The sequence below is a fragment of the Dermacentor albipictus genome, chromosome 9 (genome assembly GCF_038994185.2).
Source record: "Dermacentor albipictus isolate Rhodes 1998 colony chromosome 9, USDA_Dalb.pri_finalv2, whole genome shotgun sequence".
Lineage (NCBI taxonomy): Eukaryota > Metazoa > Arthropoda > Arachnida > Ixodida > Ixodidae > Dermacentor > Dermacentor albipictus.
The window spans coordinates 96,622,321-96,643,523 of NC_091829.1; the positions used below are offsets into that span (position 1 = coordinate 96,622,321).

A 21,203-nucleotide genomic window follows, 5' to 3' on the forward strand; every position below is an offset into this window, starting at 1 on the left:
AAATGCTGCTCTAGCTCTCATACCCTGATTTGGGCCAGAAATATAATGGGGAGTTTTAGCACCCTTTTCATGCTCCGTCGCCAGCCATCCTTTTTGCATCGGTGCGCCACGGAGGACCACGGTACACGGTCCAGTCAAGAGTGTGACTTCTCCGGTAGTGCAGTGCTTTGATGTGTGACCGCGGGTGACAAATATAATAGAGTTTTAGCATTCGGTTACGAGCGACTCTTCTACCGATGCTGTCTACGTCACTTACCGGCTTTGTGCGTCCTTTCGCTAAGGAAGACCGTTAGGAGCACGGCGTTTTGCGGTACCGGAGCGCATGCTGATCTTCCTCCTCCCCGCGTATCCGCAACGCCTATCTGTTCTACGTGCCTTTCGCGATTGGCCACTGCCGCGTAGTTTGCATCGATCATGTCGATCGTTATCGCAAACGGCGATCTCTCAAAATCCGACCGATGGGCAAATGCGGAATAAAGAAAGCCACTCTACAACTCTAATAGATGGTGACACGCCCTGCAGAGTTGACAGTGTGCAAAAACACCGAACCATCTGCTTCGTCGTGGATTACCGTGTGGGTATTCCCGAGCGCAGGCAAAGGGAAACCAGAGTCACTCGTTCGGCAATGATTTCGAAATCATTGCGCAGCAAGCAATGCAGAAAGTTGGCGGAACGTCGCGCCCATCTGTTATTCATGGATAACCTTGTCAAAATAAATGATCTAACACAGAACGTATTTTGTTAGGAGGTGCACTTGTGACATACATCCGGCGCGCCGTACGCAAGGCAGAGCAGGGCAACAGATCGTTCGGACCGTTTGAGCGGCTGGGCCTCTTTAATGCCGCAGGTTTTAGCGTGTGCTGCGACAATCGCCGAGTGCGTTGAAGGCCCACGGAATCCGCTGGCGAGCTTTACCGTGACGCAGGGTACTGGGCAGAGTGCGTCCTTTTCTGTTTGTGAAGTTCTGAACCTCAATAGAGGGCCATTTGAGTCAGCCTTGCAATTTCCTTCAGCTCTTCTGCCTGTCAGAACTCGGCGTCTCTCTGTTTGTTCAAATCTGGGAGAAAGGAAAATGGCCGGGGGTGAGCGTGACTTGAGGCAGCTGGCCTCGGGAAGCCAAACTCCCGTGACGCCCGGTCCCTACTCCCCTTCGGGTCAAACCCGCGCGTTGGTTCCGGACACGGAGTAAGACATATAGGAGGTGAAACTCCCGTCAGCGCGAGCGAGCGCGGGCGACCAGATAAGGTCACAATCGTTGCATGCGCCGACGCTACCCTATGCAGTGGCGGCACCATGCGGCGCGTCGTAGAAGCCGCAGCGAAAAAAAAAAAAGCAGCGCCCGGCAGGCGGCTTGGCGGCTTCGGCAGATCCGGCGCTCACTCCGACGGCGCCCGCTCAAAGCAGACGACAACCAGAAGCTACGTATCATCTTATAGCTGTCATGGAGAACGCGTTTTATTTTTTACTGTGCTCAAATGGCTGAAGCGTAGCAGCAGTTGCTCTTCGGGCTACAAGCGGTAAAGAAGCGCGCGAGAGTGCCCTCAGTAGAAGTCAGGCGCGCGCGGCCGAACGGGAGCAACACGCTAGACCGGTTGCCCTGGCAACCGAAACGGCGGTAATTCCTTCCCATGCCGCCAGGTGCCGCCAGCATGAAAATATATCCGCGGGCTTGTGACCTTTTCTGGTCGCCGCAAACAGCGGAGTTTCCACTCCTTAAGATTTCTTGCTCCGTGGTTCCGGAGTAGTAAGCCCTCCGCGGTTACCGGGCTCTCAAAGCGTTGTTTCGTTCGCGATAGCTTTCCGTGACGCCAGCGTCGCGGTCATCCCTCGCCATCGGCTCTGCGACCTATACCTGTCACGATGTATCCGCACGCTCGGCGGCTGGACATTGCTGCTCGCCTATCACGTGGTGAGGGCGTATTTCCTGTGAGCCTTTCCTTTATAAGTTTTATGACAACGCTTCAAAACTATCATATAAGTTCATAGCTTGGCGTACTCACTTACGGGTACACTGACTCAATAATTTCACCGACGTGATATAGACCTATGGCCTTTATGGCCTTGAATGGATTTGAGTATCAGGGATGTACCCGGGATAAGGGGGGCACGTGCCACCTTTCCAGAAATTTCTTCGTACCAGGGTACCTGACATAAAACCATGTGCGACAACACGCGCTTGCCCTCCCCCCCTTCCCCAGTCAAGTGCGTGATCTCCCCTCCCCCTCGAAAAAACAAAACTTCTGGCTGCCAAACTAGCGAGCATGTACAAGACTGTGGGCTGGTTTATGCGAGAACAAAAGAAAGTCATTGTTAGCGAGTGTCAGTTCACGTCATCCTGTATGCGACTGAGAGCTGGGAGTAAACGCGAATGCGAGTTGCGGCCATGTGCGAATGAAAGTGTCTGTGAGCGCCAATGTGTCGGCGAGTGTTTTAGGAATTACATTAGCCTGCGAAAATATATGGGTGAGTGGGTGCCGGCTTACTTTGCCGATTTATGTTTCTGGCGCTCCCACCTCTAAGACAATTTTCTTTTTCTTTTTTTCCTTCCTCCGTGGTCCGAACGCTTCCTTCCCCCTGTGTGTTGTCCAGGCGGAGGTACTGCAGCAGGTTCGCGAGCTCATGTGCCAGTGCGACCAGACCATGAAGGCCGTGACCGTAGCCTACTTCCAGCTACAGCACACCGTCACCGCTCCTGCGCCTATTCAGGTACTGGTGTTTCTATCTCTTCTTCTTCTTCATGTTGACCTCAATTTTGTGTCCACTGCAACACCAAGGCCTCTCCCAGCGTCCTCCAATTACCCCTGTCTTCCGCTAGCTAATTCCAACTTGCGCCTGCAAATTACTACAGAATGCAGTCCCCCCCCCCTTCCTGCTGAGGGGGGTATTCTGTAAGTGTCCACCTAGTGGACAATACCATTCTGTCTTCTGCTGAAGTCCTGGTTGGCTGGGGTCGCCTGTCTCCTTCTCGCGGTATCCCTGCCTCACCAAGCATGCAGAACTTTAGCAGGAGGCATTGTTGGGCAAGTTGGTTCATTGTAATAGGAAACATAGGTTGCGCTTTCTAGACAATCACATGTAAGAAGACAGGACAGGCGCAAACTAATAACTGAGGTTTATTCATAAGTGTTTTTTCAACCTCAGTTGTTAGTTTGCGCCTGTCCTGTCTTCTTACATGTGATTGTCTAGAAAGCGCAACCAATGTTTCCTATTAATGCGGAACTTGAGCAGCAGACGGGATGTTCACGTACACTAAGGCGGACAGCTACAGAATACCCACCTCAGCGGGAACGGCCGTGTGCTTATGGCGCCCGTGCCAATAACGCCCATGCCCGCAGCGGAAGGCGTAACGCTGCCCATGCTGCGCCACCGAGGCGAATGAACGTAGAAGCGTTGACGTTGCGTCTATTTGGTCTCGCCATTTTCGCGGCCTAACGCACTCCTCGTCTCCGGAGGCGCTTTTGGCCATCCCGCGCGCGTGTGCCTTGAGCTGGCCAACGCGACAATGGCTGCGGCGGCGCTGATGGCGCAATTGCACCTCGAACTTCCGTTATTGTATTGCTCTCGCAATAAAACGCCCGAATTTAATGCTTCGAGGAAAAAGTCGAACACCTCGTGATTGTTTTTGTTTTTTTTTCGATCTTGTTAAACTTCGCGAGACCAAATAACCGGGGCAGTGCAAGGACATCATGCCCTACTGCAATTTTTTTTTCCAACAACAGGATCCTATGTTCCAGCATCATCTCAATTAAGGAGACGTTCGCGAGGTACATACATGTACCCGTTACAGAAAAAAAAATGTTGCGGAATATTATTACAATTACTTTAGAAGTGTAGTTGGTTACACTTACCGCCTGCTGGCCTCGGGAAAGTACTTGAGCAACTACTAACGAGTAACCGATACTTCTACGTTCTTTTTCTCCAAAGCTTCATTAATAGCTCGCAAATACGCTAAATAGTACGAGCTGGCCTGGCTTCTTTACTGCGTCTTCATCAGCCCTTCACGCGTTGTTGATCTTCATCGACAATCGTTTTTCGAAATTTTCGTCGGTCATCTTCCCGCGCTTTACTGTCACGACACCAGCAACGACACTGACAGCTCACTAGACGAGCGCGCTGGATGGAAGGGTGGTGTAGCCTGCGGACACCTTGCGTAGAAAGTTGTGGTTACTCAATGGGGCGATGCTCGCGCCTGGGTTCTCCATGAATCGCAGCGCTCCATTGTTGCTGGGCCTCGGAGAAAGCGCTTCCGGTAGGTCCAAAATAATGCAACAAAGCGTCCGTAGTTCTTTTCCGCGCACCATCTTCCGATGTGGCCGGCGCTATCGACTCCAGCATCGCCGGTTGAACTCGTCGGCCAAGCTCCCGCACTGGCCTGTCAGAACATACGGCGAGAACGCTGCACAGTTCTCCACCAAATTAAACTGCTCTAACCTGCATCGCATGTTGCAGCTTGTCTCGTCTCGTCAATAAAGTAACTAGTTACGTGTGATCGGTTACTGAAAAAAGAGTAACTGAATTACAGCTAGTGTTACCTAGCATAAAAGTGATCGATAAATATCAAAACTACAAAAAAAATATTCAATTGAGAACACGTAACTAACGACCCGTCACTTGTCACGCACAAGTCTGGCGAGATACCGTGTCCAAATCGGCGGCACCACCGAGGCTCACTTGAGCCCTCACGAGATAACTGTTAGAGCGGATCTCAATGGCAGCTGTTCGCCGTCTGGAAAGAATCATGGGGCTGTGCGTACGAGCAAGGCTTTGGATCCCAGCTGAATAGCTCCGCTACGAATCTGGCACGAAGATTTGTCTTTCCATTTCCTCCCACATTCAGCTAGTCTAATGTGTTGGCGAATCAACACGGTCAAAGGAGCGTCCCTTCCGGACTGCACCGAAATTATGTTGTTCGCAAAAGCAGCCCAGTAAAGCTCTTTACCAAGTTAAAGATTACGTTCTACAGAAGTCGTCGTTGTAGTTCGGAATTGGGAACCATGAGCTTGCGCAGTGGTTAGCTGTTCACGGCGTAACATGATGACAGTAAACAAGGTTATCGTTATCCTTCTGTTTACACTACCTCCTTTATGTCGCTGCAGTTTCAGACACTGTGCGAGAGCAGCCGCCTGTACGAACCGGGCTCGCAGTACCTGGAGTTCGTACGCCGGATCCCATCAGGACGGCACCCCGCCGAACTCAAGCTGCTCGCCTTCCAGCCATGTGCCGGAGACACGAGGTGGGAATGCTCTCTATCTCTCCCGCATTCGTTTTTGCACATTTCCTTCTCATTTTATTGTTTCAGAAGTTATTCGTAGCGTTAGCGCTAGTTCCTGAGGCCCTTTGTCTGACGCCTCATGTATGTCATATGTGCCTCCGTAATGTCCAGTAGCGCAAAATGCACGCGTTAGCAGGTTAGCTTTTGAACTACTTCTTATCGTCTCGTCTGAAGCCTGCTGTATGTGATAAATCAAAGCAGGAAATAAATGCGCAAAGGGGTGCGCCAAAATGCCTGAGACAACAGCCGTATTTCGCCCAGCGCACCCTAGTTGAAGCCGCAATAGCATGCTGCAGCAAACGTAGAGGATTCGGCGCCTTGCTACAGCGCAAGGTAAATTAAATTATGGAGTTTTACGTGCCAAAACCCCCATCTGATTGTGAGGCACGCCGTAGTGAGGGACTCCCAATTAATTTTGGCCACCTGGGGTTCCTTAACGTGAACCTAAATCTAAGTACACGGATGTTTTCGCATTTCGCCCCCATTGAAATGCGGCCGCTGTGGCTGGGATTTTGTCCCGCGATCTCGTGCTTAGCAACCCAACACAATAGCCGCCAAGCAACCACTGCGGGTCAGCGCAAATTCATCAACGTGCACCCGAAGGTGTAACTATAATGAAGCTTACGTTTCATCCTTTGTCACCTGTGCGTGTTGTTCCTTGATTGAAGCTTACCGCCATCCGCCGTAGTTTCTTAGTGGCTTTGGCGTTGCGCTGCTAAGCGCACGAAGTCGCGGTATCCAATGCCGGCCACGGCGCCCGCATATCGATGTGGGCGAAATGCAAGAACGCCCGTGTACCGTTCATTGGTTGCACATTGAACAATCCGAGCTGGTCAAAATTGATCGGGAGTCCCCCAATGCGGCGTGCGTCTTCATCAGATCGGAGGTTTCGGCCCGTAAAACCCAAGAATTTAATTACTTTAAAAGCTCACGGACACTTCCAACTATATTCATGATGTCGGGTGTCGCAAGTGTGTCGGGCGTCGCAACTATTTTCATGATGTCGCGACTGGACGCAAGGGGAACTGACTACCGCGGCTCAATCTAGCGCGCGAAACGGAGGAAATGTAGAGAAGCAGCTCAAGAGGGAAAGGGGGAGGGAGTCGCTCAGCTTCTACTCCGCCAGCAACTGCGTTCTTTTTGCGGCGGCGCGCGGTCGCGCGCGCCGTATCTTGGAAGCGATGTGCAGATGGCTCGTGCCTTTGTGCGCGCTGTTTTCTAGCCGTTGTTTGCGTTGAAGTGATAAACAGCACGAAGGTCACTTCGCTCGCTGCTGCTGCCGCGCTTGCTCCCGTCAGCGTTTTGACAGCGAAAGTCCGCCGTCCTCTAGTGTGATGTGTTCATGTTTGCCTGTGCGTGATGACACCATATGCTTGTTAATTAACAAAACTACTATCCTTATTTCGTATAACTGTCTGCTAATTTGCTCTCGCAATCAATAGACAGTTTTAGTTTAGCGTCCGCAACTATAGCGTACGCTACACGCTATGATATAGCGTACGCTAAGCAGCGCACGTTTTCAACAATTTTAGTTGGCCGGCGATATCTTCGGATCTCAGAGGCCATATGCCGTCGTTGCGGCTATTTCGCGCTTTTAGCGACAGGTGGCGCTGACATCTCGAATGTTTCTTTCGTTAGGCTTCGACTCGTTCGAAACGAGAAGCGATCTCGAAAACACCACGACGTTATCCATAATACTCTGTCGTCGAAGCGGCCTGAGACTAAGCGAAAGCCGTTTACACAGTCATTTGCTACGAACGAAGTGCATTTTACAAAAGCAACACCAAATTCAATTCGAAGCGGGCAGCCGGGACCGCCGCCATGTTTCCCGCAAGCTCCGCAAACCCCGCAAAAATGCTAACGCTAACTCGTTTGCGTTGCGTACGCCCGCTATACCCGCTATTTCGTTCAGCGTTCAGCGCATGCGCAGTGACGATCCGCTATTTTTTAGCCTACGCAATGGTATAGCGTACGCTATACTAAAACTGTCTAATGCTTCGCCTTTCGGGTGAAACTGACTTTCTTCCTCTGTCGAATCGTGTTCAAATTTCCTGCGTTGTTGAGCTCCAGAGTTGTTTTATTGCGATAGCAATTATATGGACACTCCAGGCGCATTTCTGCCGTCGCCGCCGCCGTGAGGTTCCGTATTAGTGAAAGCGTGTGATGGTCAGCCGGCGAACGCGGTTCAATCACGCTTGAGCGAGCAAGGAACGTGGCCCGGATTCACGCCTTCCCTGCGGTGGGCGTTACAGGGGAATGACGTGAGGAAGTAGGGGTGTTTCTCCTACCCGCCGTGGTTGCTCAGTGGCTATGGTGTTAGGCTGCTGAGCACGAGGTCGCGGGATCGAATCCCGGCCATGGCGGCCGCATTTCGATGGGGGCGAAATGCGAAAACACCCGTGTACTTAGATTTAGGTGCACGTTAAAGAACCCCAGGTGGTCGAAATTTCCGGAGTCCCCCACTACGGCGTGCCTCATAATCAGAAAGTGGTTTTGGCACGTAAAACCCCATAATTCAGGGGTGTTCTCCGGTGACTGCTACGGTGCCTCGATGTCCTCCTCGCCTGCCTTGCCGTACATAGTGGAAACAACCGCGGCGTATACTACGGCGTTGGCCAAGCGAATCGCGGACGCCGTAGGGACGCGTTGCCGGCGCTCGCGTGTCTTGAAAGTGGTCTGCGAAGTGGATAAAGTGCGCGCCCGAGCGGGCCTCATCTTCAAAGCGTTCTGCGATGTTTGCAGAGTGCGCGTAGTGCCGGTAGCTTCGTATGCGCTGTGCTTTCGACGTTTCGTACGCATTGAAGCGACAGATGCACGGAGGTCAATTAGCTCGAGGCTGCTGCCGCGATCCCTAACTCCAGCGTTTTCACAGACAGTTTCCGCTGTCATCGAGCGATGTGTGTTCATCTTTACCTATGCGTGCATAACATTGTGCTGGTTAATTTAGTTAAAACGCATTGATGGACTAGCTGGTTTGAATTCATGATAGAATGTGTAAGCGCGACTGAACAAAGACGTAGAAAGAAGCAGACACACAAAGACAGCGCTGTCTCCGTGTGTCTGGTTCTTTCTACGTTCTGGTTGAGTCACGCTTACATTGTTAATTTAGTTAGTAAGCGAACGTTTACAAGCTTATGCGGGCAATAAAAGTACTATCCTTGCTTCTTAGAGCCATCTACTAATTTGCTATCACAATCGGTGCTTCGCCTTTCCGGCGGAACTGCGAATTATGTTTTAGTTCTTCACTCCTCAGATAGGCTGAGCCGGAGAGGGAGTAGACATACGCTACGCCGTTCTAGCAACTGTGCACTCAGCATTTCTATTAGACAGTGCTCCGTGGCTCAATTGGCAAGACCCAAATGTCCGCGTACCTATTGTTGTATGGCGCAGGACCGAGTCCCGCAGAATACACGAAGCCGAACTAGAGACGCTGGATCAGGCAGCGCTTGAAGCCAGGCTATCTTCCGAAGGTGAGTGGTGAGGTGACAGCTGCATGCGCCGGGTGGTGACAGTAGCGGCGATACCGGCTGGTTAAACGCTGCGATCCAAGGCGGCAATGCCTACGACTGAGTGTCTCTCTCCATGCCACGAAAACGCGTCAACAGATCTGGCACGAACCAGAGTCACCAAAGGACACAAGGAGTCGTGGAAGATCTGATGTGAAAGGCGCGAAGACGACGACGCACAAAGAGAGGAACACACACTCACACACAGGGCGCCAAACTTTGTCCACCACCCGCCGTGGTTGCTCAGTGGCTATGGTGTTGGGCTGCCGAGCACGAGGTCGCGGGATCGAATCCCGGCCACGGCGTCCGCATTTTGATGGGGGCGAAATGCGAAAACACCCCTGTGCTTAGATTTAGGTGCACGTTAAAGAACCCCAGGTGGTCAAAATTTCCGGAGTCCTCCACTACGGCGTGCCTCATAATCAGAAAGTGGTTTTGGCTCGTAAAACCCCAAATATTATTATTAAACTTTGTCCACCGTAGTCTTCGCGCCTTTCACATCACATCATATGCTCAACCAACGCGCTGAGCTATACATCCTATAGAGTCGTGAAACTTCGTTGCAATCTACGTGGTGGATCCTTCTGGATACGCCAGGGCCAGTATGATGTAAGGGTTCATTTATCTCAATTTATAATGCCTTAGCGTTCTTTTGATAATCCATGCACTTTCCAGGTTCTATCTATCGGTCGTATGTTTGTATCTAACCGTTTTCCCGTTTACCTATGTCGCTAGGTAGTAAGTGGTCGAATGGGTAGCGCATTGTGCTACTAGTTCCAGCCATAGCCCAGGCTTCTTCATTGAGTGCTGTACAGGACGAACTGTTTTCCGAACGTGTCTTCACGCGCAGCTGCCGCATCGCGCCCGACGGGCTGGGCCGGGGCCAGCGACTCGGACGGCAGCAACCGCTCGGGGGACACGAGTCCCGCTGCCAGCCCGCAGGCGATGGCGCGGACCATGCTGCTGACCGTCTCTTCCGGCGACGAGCTGGACACCGACCACGACAACGGTACCTTAACTCCTTCTAGGCCGTGTTCCACATTTCTTTTTCTAGGGGGGGGGGGGGGGGGGGGGGGAAGGACCGGATGTATCCGCAAGGGCGAACGGATTGATTGGCTGGTCGCCAGCTTGCTTGGCTTGTTGGCTGGCTGACCGACTGAGAACTGGCCAGTCAGGCAGCACTGTCATTAGCAGCTCGCGCCTACAAAATTTGCATGCAAGATATTCGATACCTTCATAATAAATGATTGAAAACTTGATTGATGCCTGCCTACTCTATTGAAAATCCCAGCATTGTCCACCGCGAATTTTATGCTGGGCATCATGGAAATTGTACTGGGTATGTTGAAAAACATGTGGGGTATGATGGAATTCATCTTGGATATACTGTGGGGATGGTGGGCGCAGTGGTAGACAGTAGGATGTATTGGTGGGATACATACTGGGTGACTTGACTCAATGGTGGGCATGCTGAGTGAATGGTGAGTGTGCTAGGTGGATGGTGGGATACATACTGGGCGACTTGTGTAAATGGTGGATGAAAGGTGTGCGTGCTGGGCGAACGCTGGGTGTACTGGGTGGATGGTAGGATACATAGTGGGAGGACAATGTGTGAATGTACGTGACAGCGGGAACATAATAGGTGGCTTATGGAATAGTAGTGACCCGGTGTGATAGCATGTTCCTGAAGTGATGTGATTAATTAATTTTCTAAATAGTATCACAGTAGTTCCACTTTTTACAAATGTATTGTCACGTGGTAGTGACGGTGAAGAAAGAAGCAGTACGGTGGAATACAAAACTAGCTTTTATTGGGCGAACCTGTGCCCACAAAACAGGCTACACTTATAGCACAACGAAAGCGGCGAACACGCTCGGCGATCGTCGAAAATCTGATCAGCGGGTCAAGCGCGTCGGCTTTTATAGATCAGTCGTCGAATGTTCCAGATTAACTGATGGGACCCGCGTGTCTTCCACAAAGTTCTACACCATTCGTGTCACGCGATGAAATCTGATAACACAAGGTTCGGCGACAACAGACACGCGGATAGAAGCGTCGATAACTTTCCAGAAACGTCGGATACATGCAGGCGCGTCCCTCGCTCTGCGATTACAGTTGTTAAGCGGCGAAACGTGGTTGCGCGATAAAGATAAGTACACGTGTCAGTATATACAAATTTACATAATGTATACGTTTAATGTATATACAATTATTTACAAATTTATATAAATGTATGCGCACATGTACTTTTCTAACATATATTCAAATATTTCGTGATGCTTGATAATTAAATATTGCACCTTGCTAAATTTGTGTCTAGTACTAATGTTTTTTTTTTCTTTTACTGTAATGATTTCAGTATTTCAAGTTGGTGCTCATAATAAGATGTCACTGCTCTGCTACCCTTTGTGGGCAGTGGGAGCTGTTCAAGTTGCTTCAGCAATGCTTTTGCTCCAACCATTTTTCGTGTGCAGCACACGAAAACAAATATTGAGTTCAGTTCTACTTGGAAACGCTGATGTTGATTGTAAAGCATGCTAGACATGTATGTGCTACTACACTTCAGTGGCTATGATAAACTGCATGCCCGTCAGCATGTGGGAAGCACCACAGGCTTTCTCTCAATGGGTGTTGGGAGATAAATAGCATGAAGGAAATCCTTATGGCAAACTGAAAGCTTTTCTAATTTGTTAGGTGTAATAGGTACAAACGATAATCATACACGTGGCACATAAAGAGAGAATATGACATTGGAAATGTACGCCGAACTGAAATTCCAAAATAACTTTGAGCAAATGTTCTTTGAGGCAGCTACTAATGTGCACTGTTGCGCAATCATTTTGCAGGCTGTAGGTGATCAGCGAAAATTGCGTAAATTACGTTGTTTACAATGATTTCTTTCACTGCACTGTCTGGGCCTCTACATCTGTCTGTAGTTTCAAGATAATAGATTTATTGATACCGACATATCTACCTTTCTTATTTCCCAGGAAAATGCCGCGAAATTGTGACGGGTGGTTTGAATGATCTGTCATTGTAATCTGGAACTTCGACGCACGCATGTAATGTCATTTGTGCAGTAAAGGCAATTGATCATCAGTGCCCGTCCTTTGCCATTCGTGCTTATGTTTTCATCTTCATTAGCGCCCTAACGCGCTTCATAATATTTATTTATTTATTTATTTATTTATTTATTTTATTTCACAATACTGTCAATACCGATAGGGATTATTACAGGGATGGGCATATGGTCATCAAGAAAGTACAATATGAGCAAACACTGAACAAACAAGGAGTTAGCATAGAAAAACATGGACACTTACATTTATTGAGTAACACGTTGGTCTGCACACAATTGCTCTAGCAAAAAAAAAACAAAAATAAAGATAACTAAAACACTAAGTTGTGATTGCGATTGCTTCTTCTAGATGATTTGTAAATGTTTCTAATGTGGGCTGCGCAGTAATAGCAGGATTTAAGCAGTTCCACTCTCGCACAGCTCGCGGAAAGACTGAAAAGAAAAAAGTATTGTTGTTACAAAGAAATTCCTCTAGCGTGAATGCGTGCTTATGCCGAGTCGGTCTAGTGAGCTTGTACTTTAGAAAAGTGGCGGGATCCAACTTCAGCGCACTGTGTAATACCAAGCATAGGAACTTCAATCGTTCAACCTTCTCCCGAATTTCGAGGGTAGCGAGGCCAGCGCGAGAAAGAAGTTCGGTAGGTGAATCTGTGCGTTTAAAACGATTATAGATAAATCGGGCAGCTTTGCTTTGTATGCGTTGCAGCGTATGAATGTGGTTTTTGGAATGTGGAAACCATACTATGTTGGCATATTCGAGTGCCATTCTGATAAGGCTGACGTAAGCAAGCTGCTTTGTCTGGCTGGTGTAATGCGATAAGGTGCGTTTGAGGTAGAACAGTTTGTTCAACGCTTTTTTAGCTACGCACTGTATGTGCGCATTTCGGATGCGATAATTACGCTTAAGTATTTATACCGGGTGACGCTTTGTATCATGTCAATAAATATATCAGTAAGCTATTAGCCCAGCTTTCAGCAACATTTACCTGCCTACTTGTCGATTGATCTGATACCTAGCTCACTTACCCACCAACTGACTGACTGACTGCTTGATACTAACCCACCTATAGTAACCTGCCTGCTGAATCGTTTATTGATCGAAAGTTACGTAATTATATGGGTGTGAGCGTGAGTGTTTCCTTTCGGGAGTGGGCCATCACGCTTATTTTGCGCGGCTGTCGCTGCCTCGCAGAGCGGGCCGCGGGCCGGCCCATGTGCCTGTCCCTGGCCGCCGAGACGCACTCCTTCCGCAAGCTGCGCACGCCGTCCCGCTGCCGAGAATGCGACTCCTACGTCTACTTCCAAGGGGTCGAGTGCTCGGAGGTACGCCGTCGGTCCACGCTGCGTGGCAGATGCTTGGCCACGCTGCGCCCGTGCAATTCGCCCATGCGTGCATGGCGTCCTGCTCCACAGCCGTCTGTGCTTTTGCTGTTCGTTAATTCGTTCGTTCGTTAGCTTATTTGTTCTTTTCTGCGTTCATTGATTTATCCGTTTATTTATGTATTTCTGAAGCGTTCACGGACGAATTGTTTAACGCGTTCTTATAATATAAGAAAACTACGTCAGAATAATGAAGAATTTACTGAGAAATGATTAGCAGACTTATTCGATGATTGTTTGGTCAATCTCGATGTCGGAGAAACTAATGACACTGTTCTGCGTTACTTTGAACATTGCGATGACAAGAGCTTTTTTATCTTAACCCTGTAATAACGAATGAGGTGATTTCGATCTTCCTTGAACTTCATTTCTATAAGCGACGCAGACGATATTAAAACGAAACCCGTCGAATACGTTATAGACCTTTTGGCACCTTGCCTAACATGTTTTCAGTCTCTGTTTAGTAGAAAGCGTTTTTTTTTTTCGAAACAAACGCACCTCGCAAGGGTAGTCGTGTCACATAAAAAAGTAGAAAAATATAATATCGCTAGCTGTAGGCCAGTGTCACTATTACCGACGTTCTCAAAAAGTGGAAAAAAGTAATTTTATGAAGGTTGTCTAGCGTTTTCGATATGCGTGAGATGATACATACTTCACAATTTGGCTTCAGGGAAAAGCGCTTAACAGAACTCGCTCAATTAGTACAGAAGGAGCTAATTTTGAATGCTTTTGAGAAAGGACACTTGGCTCTGGAGATCTCTGAAGGTTTTAACAAAGCATTCGACTACCTTAATCATTCTTGTTAATAAAGGAACTAGAAAAGTATGGATTTCGCGGCAAAGTATTCGCCCTTCTCCGCTCTCATTTAAGTTGCAGACACCAGTTAGTAAATATAAATGGCCACTCACCCCGTGTAAAACCAGTTTTTGTCTGATGTTCCAGGAGGAGGTCCTTGGTCCATTTCTCTTCAACTAGTATATAAATGATGCTGTAGATACTGATAAAACAACAAATTTGCAATTTAAGCAGGTGACACGACTTTGCTGTACTCCGGCATATCATTATGAGACGTTATCAATAAGGCAAACAGAACCTTAATGCAACTTGGTAAGTGGACTGATTACAATGCACTAAGAATTAATATTACTAAAACAAAGGCTGTGCTTCCCCGGTCCAAAATTAGACGTTGTCACTGATATAGTTTTAATATATAACAGCTCGATAATAGACACAGAACATTTAAGATACTTGGACTAATAGTTTGGGAAACAATCTCTTCGGACGACCACGTTAGTAATGTTACACAAAGGTTATCCAGTATCGTAGGGATAAGTTAACAATCGAACTCTCCCCATGAATGTTAAACTTATTTAAAACTCGCGTTTTTATTCACATATAACTTACTGTCATGTTGTATGAGGATCTACTACTTCCACGAACTTACGAATGCTACACTCCCTTGAGAAACGAATGCTAAAACACACACATAACGTAGCTTTGGATCATCCCTCAGCACTACTTTTTCTTAAGCATACTTTACAAATAGCTTATCTACAATCTTATTGCCTTACCCTAACATAAGAATTAGAAATAAATATCAATGAACATTTTCATGCTCAACGAGCCTGCTTGGACAGGAAGATACTCCGTTCACAAATACTCCGTTCGTCATGCGTAAGCTTGGAAAGTACAATTACGTAGAACCAACTACGGGACACATTTGTTGAGACACAAGCTTTCGGAGTTAATAAACTTACGTAGCGATGAAAATGTCGCTCCGGAAGGGTCACCCAGAAAAGAATTGCGTGCTTTTTTTTTTAAACTGCTAAATGTTGTTTCATTAGTTTTGTAAATTAGTCTGCAATTATGTACTGTTTCTTATTTAATCCTATTTTACCACTGCTAAACAGTATCCGATATTTTACCACTGCTAAACAGTATCTGCGTTAAGCATAATTGCTCCGTTTCGTCATAAATGGGACACGTCACTCTGCCCTAAATGTGGAAGTTAAACACAGCATTCTGTAGTTGTGAGTTAGCCTTTTTTTATCGTCATGTAAGCTGTCTCAGTGTGTTCTTTTAATGTTTCTATCCAACGAAAATATTTCGCATTGCTGTTGCTAATGCTGTCTTTTGTGTGTGCTAGACTGCAAATGGAAACAACTCTCAGGTGGGAGTATAGTGCTTGTCCTGTAGCGATCCCCCGGTTGACAGTTTATTATACTCCGTATGATCAGAGTAGAATTTTGCTCCGTGCGAGCGGAATTTTTGCGTGGAACCTTGGGAGTTTCTTCTTTTTTTGTCTTCATTTTGTTACTTCACGCTGGACGGAGTTCTTTCGAAGTGCAGCGGGAGTATAAAAAGTGGTATCGCGTCTGTTTGCGTGAATATATTTAGATGCAGAGGCTACTGGTCAAAGTTCGAAATATACGCACCAGACCGCATTAAATTCGATGAAACAAGTCGATGAAAGCACATAAACCATCACATACATAAAAATTTAAGAAACGCCCAATGCAAAACTTTGAAAGACATCCAACGTAAACGCGACACGCATCAAGAAGCATGGTGCCAGTATATATAGCCGCAACATTGTGTGCCTCGAAACCGCCTAGCGACGAGCTGTGCTGTTTTCAGAACTACGACTCACATGCTCGCACATATGAGATCTGCCTCTATGAAATTAACAGAAGACCTTAATCAACACAAAACTGTTGAGTCAGAATAGTGAGAATGCAAAGTTAATGGTATAGTTTTTCAAAAATAGCACGCAATTCTCTGAGTGCCGAAGCGACTTCGCACGCTGCCGGCGTTCGCGGCCAAAAAGTAGTGCGTTATAGTTACAGTAAGCAAACAAATGTAAGTGCGTGTGCTTCATGGCAAAATTAACGTCGTGCGAAATAGTGGTAGCGTAGCAAGAATTTATTACGTGTGAGTATGACCCGCGGCAGCCCACGTGAAACTGAGAAGTGCGTAGTCACACATTTGTTTGACCACGCTACTTGCTCAGCGTCCAAACAATGTTTCCCGGTTCTGAAACTGAGCTACATCGCTGATCTGTCGAACGAGTCCTCACATTTGGAGCCAGCAGGTATGCTCCTAAATCAGTGTCTGGGATAAAGCATAACGCTAATACATGCATTATTAGAAGCAACGACCTATCAAAACAAACTGCGCCATAACAATTCGATTCACATCACTCAGTAAGAAGCTTTCTCTACAGTATGTACTTACGTCTTACCCTTTTTCTCGGGCGAGGGTATCCGCACACAGATACATAAAAACAGTTGGTTGTAGTCCGGTCTTTCTCGCTGGCAACACAGCACCGCCACGAACTCGGTACATGCCATTCATGCGCGACTATAGCACGGACGTTGTCGCTCGGACAGCGGCTGCTGTTGCCATTGCTACGTGGTCCTTTCAAACATTATACCGGATGTTGTCCGCATATACTCACAAGCACTTAAAAGTCGCATTTCACGTGCTGGAGAATACAAGCTAAGGTCAGGCAACACGAAAGCACTGTCGGAAATGTGAGCCGACATCGCGAGTGAACGAGAAGTTTCGTGGTATACCTAAGCCTTTCTCCGCTCTTGAACACGTTGCCCTTGTATTCATCGTTGTCAGCAAAGTGATCACAGCTAACGTATATGAAGCTGAGATACAGTGACCTTCAGGCACGCCTGTAACACTTTCTGGTAGGAAATATCGGAAAGAGCATTAACGAGAAGCTGGCACGGAACGCTACTTCACAGATGCAAACAAACCGTCAGCCATGGGCACTGCCGACTCCGCCGAACGCGGCCGCTCGCTGGCGCGGCGCACAGCCTCATGGGAAGCGCCACGTGGCCAGCATGTTTCGGCGGAGAAGAGGGGGAGGGGGGGGGCTCTAAAACTCTCTGTGCGAAGTTTGTACAAGACATGGAGGAAGGAAACTCAGGAGACGCCACGGAGGAAGGAAACTAAGGAGAGGCCCTACCCCCTCCACGCGCTAGGAGAAAAATGTGGCGGAAATGACGTAGTAGGTTCTCATTTTTGTTGCTGCTTTTTTATTTTATTTATTTATGTATTTATTTTTTTGCTGTATGGCCACGCCTTTTGGGCCACAATGGCGGCGTTGTTCTGATTTTGCGCGCTCACACGTGTTGCTCTGGTAGGTTTCGTGCCGTGGCAAAGGCGCTGTGTGGGCGGGTTTGCGTTAGTCACCGTGTCTTGTTGCGCTGTGTTACCTGCACCGTGCTCTGCCGGATGTTGCGCGAGCGCGCGCGAAACCACGCGCAGCGCGGCGTGGTTTCGGGAAAGATGTAAACAAGAGAGGAGGGTGGCATCGCCATGAGCAACGCCAACTTCCGGCTTCACTTTTGCTTCTCAAAGAGTGACGTCAGGGCCTCTCCTTAGTTTCCTTCCTTCGTGGGAGAGGCCCTGACGTCGCTCTTTGTGAAGCTAAAGTGAAGTCGCAAGTTGGCGTTGTTCATGGCGTTGCTCCGCCTATCGGGCCACCTGTCCTCTCTTTACATTTCTCGCGAAACCACGCCGCGCTGCGCGCAACCGTTCTGCTCGGACGAGTGCGCTCCGCAGCTACACTAAGCAATCGTTAGCACGTTAGCATGATTCCGCGAAAGAGGGCAAAATTTCCCGCAGATATTCCTTCGTCCGTAGCCATTGCCGTGGCGCGGTACGTTGCGTACAGCGTTGCATGCGCGTTCATTTCACGAACTTTAGTTCCTCCTGTCCGACCTGGTCACAGCAACATCCGGTAGAGCACGGTCCGGATAACGCAGCGCAACAAAACACGGAGACCAACGCAAACCTTCCCGCACGGCACCTTTGCCACGGTACGAAACCTACGGAGCAACGCGTGTGAGCGCACGGAACAATAACAAACCCGCCATTGTGGCCCGAAAGGCGTGGCCGCTACAGCAAAGAAATAAAAAAACAGAAAAAAAAGAACCTACTACGTCGTTTCCTCCACACTTTTCTCCTATCGCGCGGAGGGCCTGGTGCCTCTCCTCAGTTTCCTTTCTCCATGGTACAAGAGAACAAGGTCTTGAGGCGGAGTAAAATCGCGTCGTGTCGCCTTTATCATCCAGCACCTAGTCAACGGAGTGGAACGAGCGAATGCCGTTGTATTGCTGCCATACATCGGAGTAAATATTCAAGCATGGAGAGTTTTTAGGATACATCACCTGTTAAAAATTCCCATGTGGGTTTATTTTCGTTTACAGGGATCAGAAAGTGACATGTACAGCAGATAAGACCAACAGCATTATCAACAGCATTAAATATATTTGATGATGTTTGTATTATCTGCTGTACATTTAATGCTGTTGATAATGCTGTTTTTCTTATCTGCTGTGCATGTGACCTTTTGATATTGACGATGTGCACTCGGTATGCAAAGTCTATTTCCGGAAGGCCGGAGCTCGTCAAGCTGCTTCTCTGCTTTTTGTCCCAGCCTCCACCATCTTCATGATGAAAAATAAGGGAACTATTATGATTGATGTTGCAATAAAACGTGCCAATCGTCTGAACGCGCTGGCTGGCACTCGGGATATTCTTAATTGTGTCCTATTCCACCTGATGAGGCATCCTTAGGTGCGTTATTGCGTGAATTTCCTTATTTTTTTCTCCTCTTCTTCTTCTTTCTCCTTTTATTCCCTTTACCCCTTTCCCCAGCACAGGGTAGCCAGCCGGTACTTACACTGGCTAACCTCCCTGTCTTTCCTCCTCATTGTCTCTCTCTCTTAGGTAGCCTAATGGAACAAAGGAACAAAGACAAGAAGCGCGTTTTTTTTTTGTCTTTGTTACTTCTTAGTGTGCTGTCACTGTTGGCGCGTCATATTTTGAAAGCTATGAACCAACTAGCCCTACAACGTGTTCTACTAATGACTAGAACATCGGACTTATCTGCTGTGTGTCCCCTTTTGGAATCGAGCCGGTGGTCAATTCTATTTGTTTATTTATTTAAATATGCACATGCTTATATATATCCGGAACGTCACAGCGACGGCTAAAATTCGCCTGTAGCGTTCGCATAATTGCCATCGCAGTAAAAGCGGTGGTGCTTATGCTATAAACAGAAACCAAAGGCAGAGTGAAGGCGCAGATATATAGACAGAGTCACTCGCTCGTCTCATCTTTATAATTTCTGTTTGCTGACCTGTTGATGAAACGCACTGTAATAACTTGTGTGTGCGTGAATCGACCACGACCCACTCGATCGATGCCTGCCGCGTGTTCCTCTATATCCACGGGCGCACGCGCGCACACACACGCAGTGCGGCCTGTCCTCGCACAAGAAGTGCCTGGAGACGCTGGCCATCCGGTGCGGCCACAAGCGGCTGCCGCGCAAGATGACCACCTTCGGCGTGGAGCTGGGCGGCCAGCCCGCCGACGAGGTGCCCTACATCGTGCGCCGCTGCATCGCCGAGATGGACGCGCGCGGCTACGGCGTGCGGGGCCTCTACCGCGTCTCGGGCGTCAAGTCCAAGGTGGAGCGCCTGTGCCAGTGCTTCGAGAACGGCGCCACCCTGGTCGACCTGAGCGACTCGCCGCCGCACGTGGTGGCCAACGTGCTCAAGCTGTACCTGCGCCAGCTGCCCGAGCCGCTGCTCACGTACCGCCTCTACCCGCACTTCATCGCGCTGGCCAAGGTATGCTGTACGGCCTGGGCCGGCACGACGTAGAACCAGATATTCCGATCTGTCTGCATTCCAAATCGGCCATTAGCCCATCGTGATAGGTCAGAATGGTTCGGCTCCAGCCCATATGGGCTGGACCCTTACCATTTTGACCTATCGCGGAGCGTTAATGGACGATTTGGAACAGAAACAGACTGGAATAGTTTTACATGTCGGGTAGGCACACTGCCGGCCACGCTGCGCGCTTCTCTCGGTAGTTATTTTTTCGCTCACGTTCTTCAACAAAGATTTCGAAATTGCATCCCGAAGCAGATAGTATAGCCTATACCGAAAGCCCAAATCCCGCATGCGCGTACTCTTGTAGGTCGCTCGATAGCGTTCCCTAACTTTGGGTCTCCTACTTTAAGACTACCCAGTAATACTAATGATGCTACTAATAATAATAACATTTGTTGAGTGACATGGGTACCGTGACTAGCCTGAAAAAGCGTGAGATGGCTTTTGGGAGAGCGCCCAGCAGCTAGCGACACGACTGCCAAGCACCATTTCTAAAGGGACCCTTCAACCATTTTGTACTCGCCTAGTTCTGTTTTTAGACATGTTAGACTGTAATATGACAACACATTTTTCTTTATCTCTTCATGCTACTCAGGTTAATTTACTATAACACAGCTCTTATAAAACGTACAAAAATAATTTCACATTCCTCACGTCGACTAAGGCTGATCGAATAAGCCGCATATTGCGGGCAGTAAACGCTGAAGCTATCAGAGGTGTCTCATCAGCGGAAGCGCACGATGTTTTCGCTTACTACAAAACAATTAACACCAGCACATCAATCGACCTTACATGAAAAATCAGAACGCCGACAAAAAATTTACAAAGAAAGAGAGAAAAACCAGGGTGCATCGGGCAAATCGTATCAGCTAGTATTTACTCTGTTTTGAACACACTCTTCTAGACCCGCATAGTCAGAACAATCGCACACGCAACACAGCGAATTGGGCGTGTTGGTAAGTTGACATTCTTGGCGTATATGAGCAGCGCGACAAAGACGTGTCGTTCATTCTTTGTCCCACGTCTGTGTCGCGCTTCACATAAACGCCAAAAATTGCACAAGCGAACGACCTCTCATGCCAGGCGTATGCACTTCAGCGTGTACAGGAGTGTTACTCGAGATAAATGCTGCTTTAGCGTAAACAAGCCGAACTCAGCCCTGTAAACAAGGCGAACGCACCTCGCATATCCTGGTCCCTTTCGGAGCTGGCCGGTCTCGTCCGTCCGCACGGCACCGCGTAAAAAGCTGTGCCACCTTCCGTGCGGT

At 48.4% G+C, this 21,203-nt stretch overlaps 1 protein-coding gene across 1 annotated transcript in view; it reads left to right on the forward strand.

Annotated features, from left to right (window-relative positions):
* LOC139049529 (rho GTPase-activating protein 45-like) overlaps window positions 1-21,203 on the forward strand; it is a 161,948-nt gene that overhangs the window by 101,876 nt on the left and 38,869 nt on the right. Inside the window, exons 12-17 of the mRNA XM_070525065.1 lie at window positions 2,590-2,706; window positions 5,097-5,233; window positions 8,663-8,742; window positions 9,629-9,787; window positions 13,051-13,181; window positions 19,517-19,891. Of these exons, the coding sequence (XP_070381166.1) occupies window positions 2,590-2,706; window positions 5,097-5,233; window positions 8,663-8,742; window positions 9,629-9,787; window positions 13,051-13,181; window positions 19,517-19,891 (999 nt within the window). The remainder of the gene's footprint in view (window positions 1-2,589; window positions 2,707-5,096; window positions 5,234-8,662; window positions 8,743-9,628; window positions 9,788-13,050; window positions 13,182-19,516; window positions 19,892-21,203) is intronic.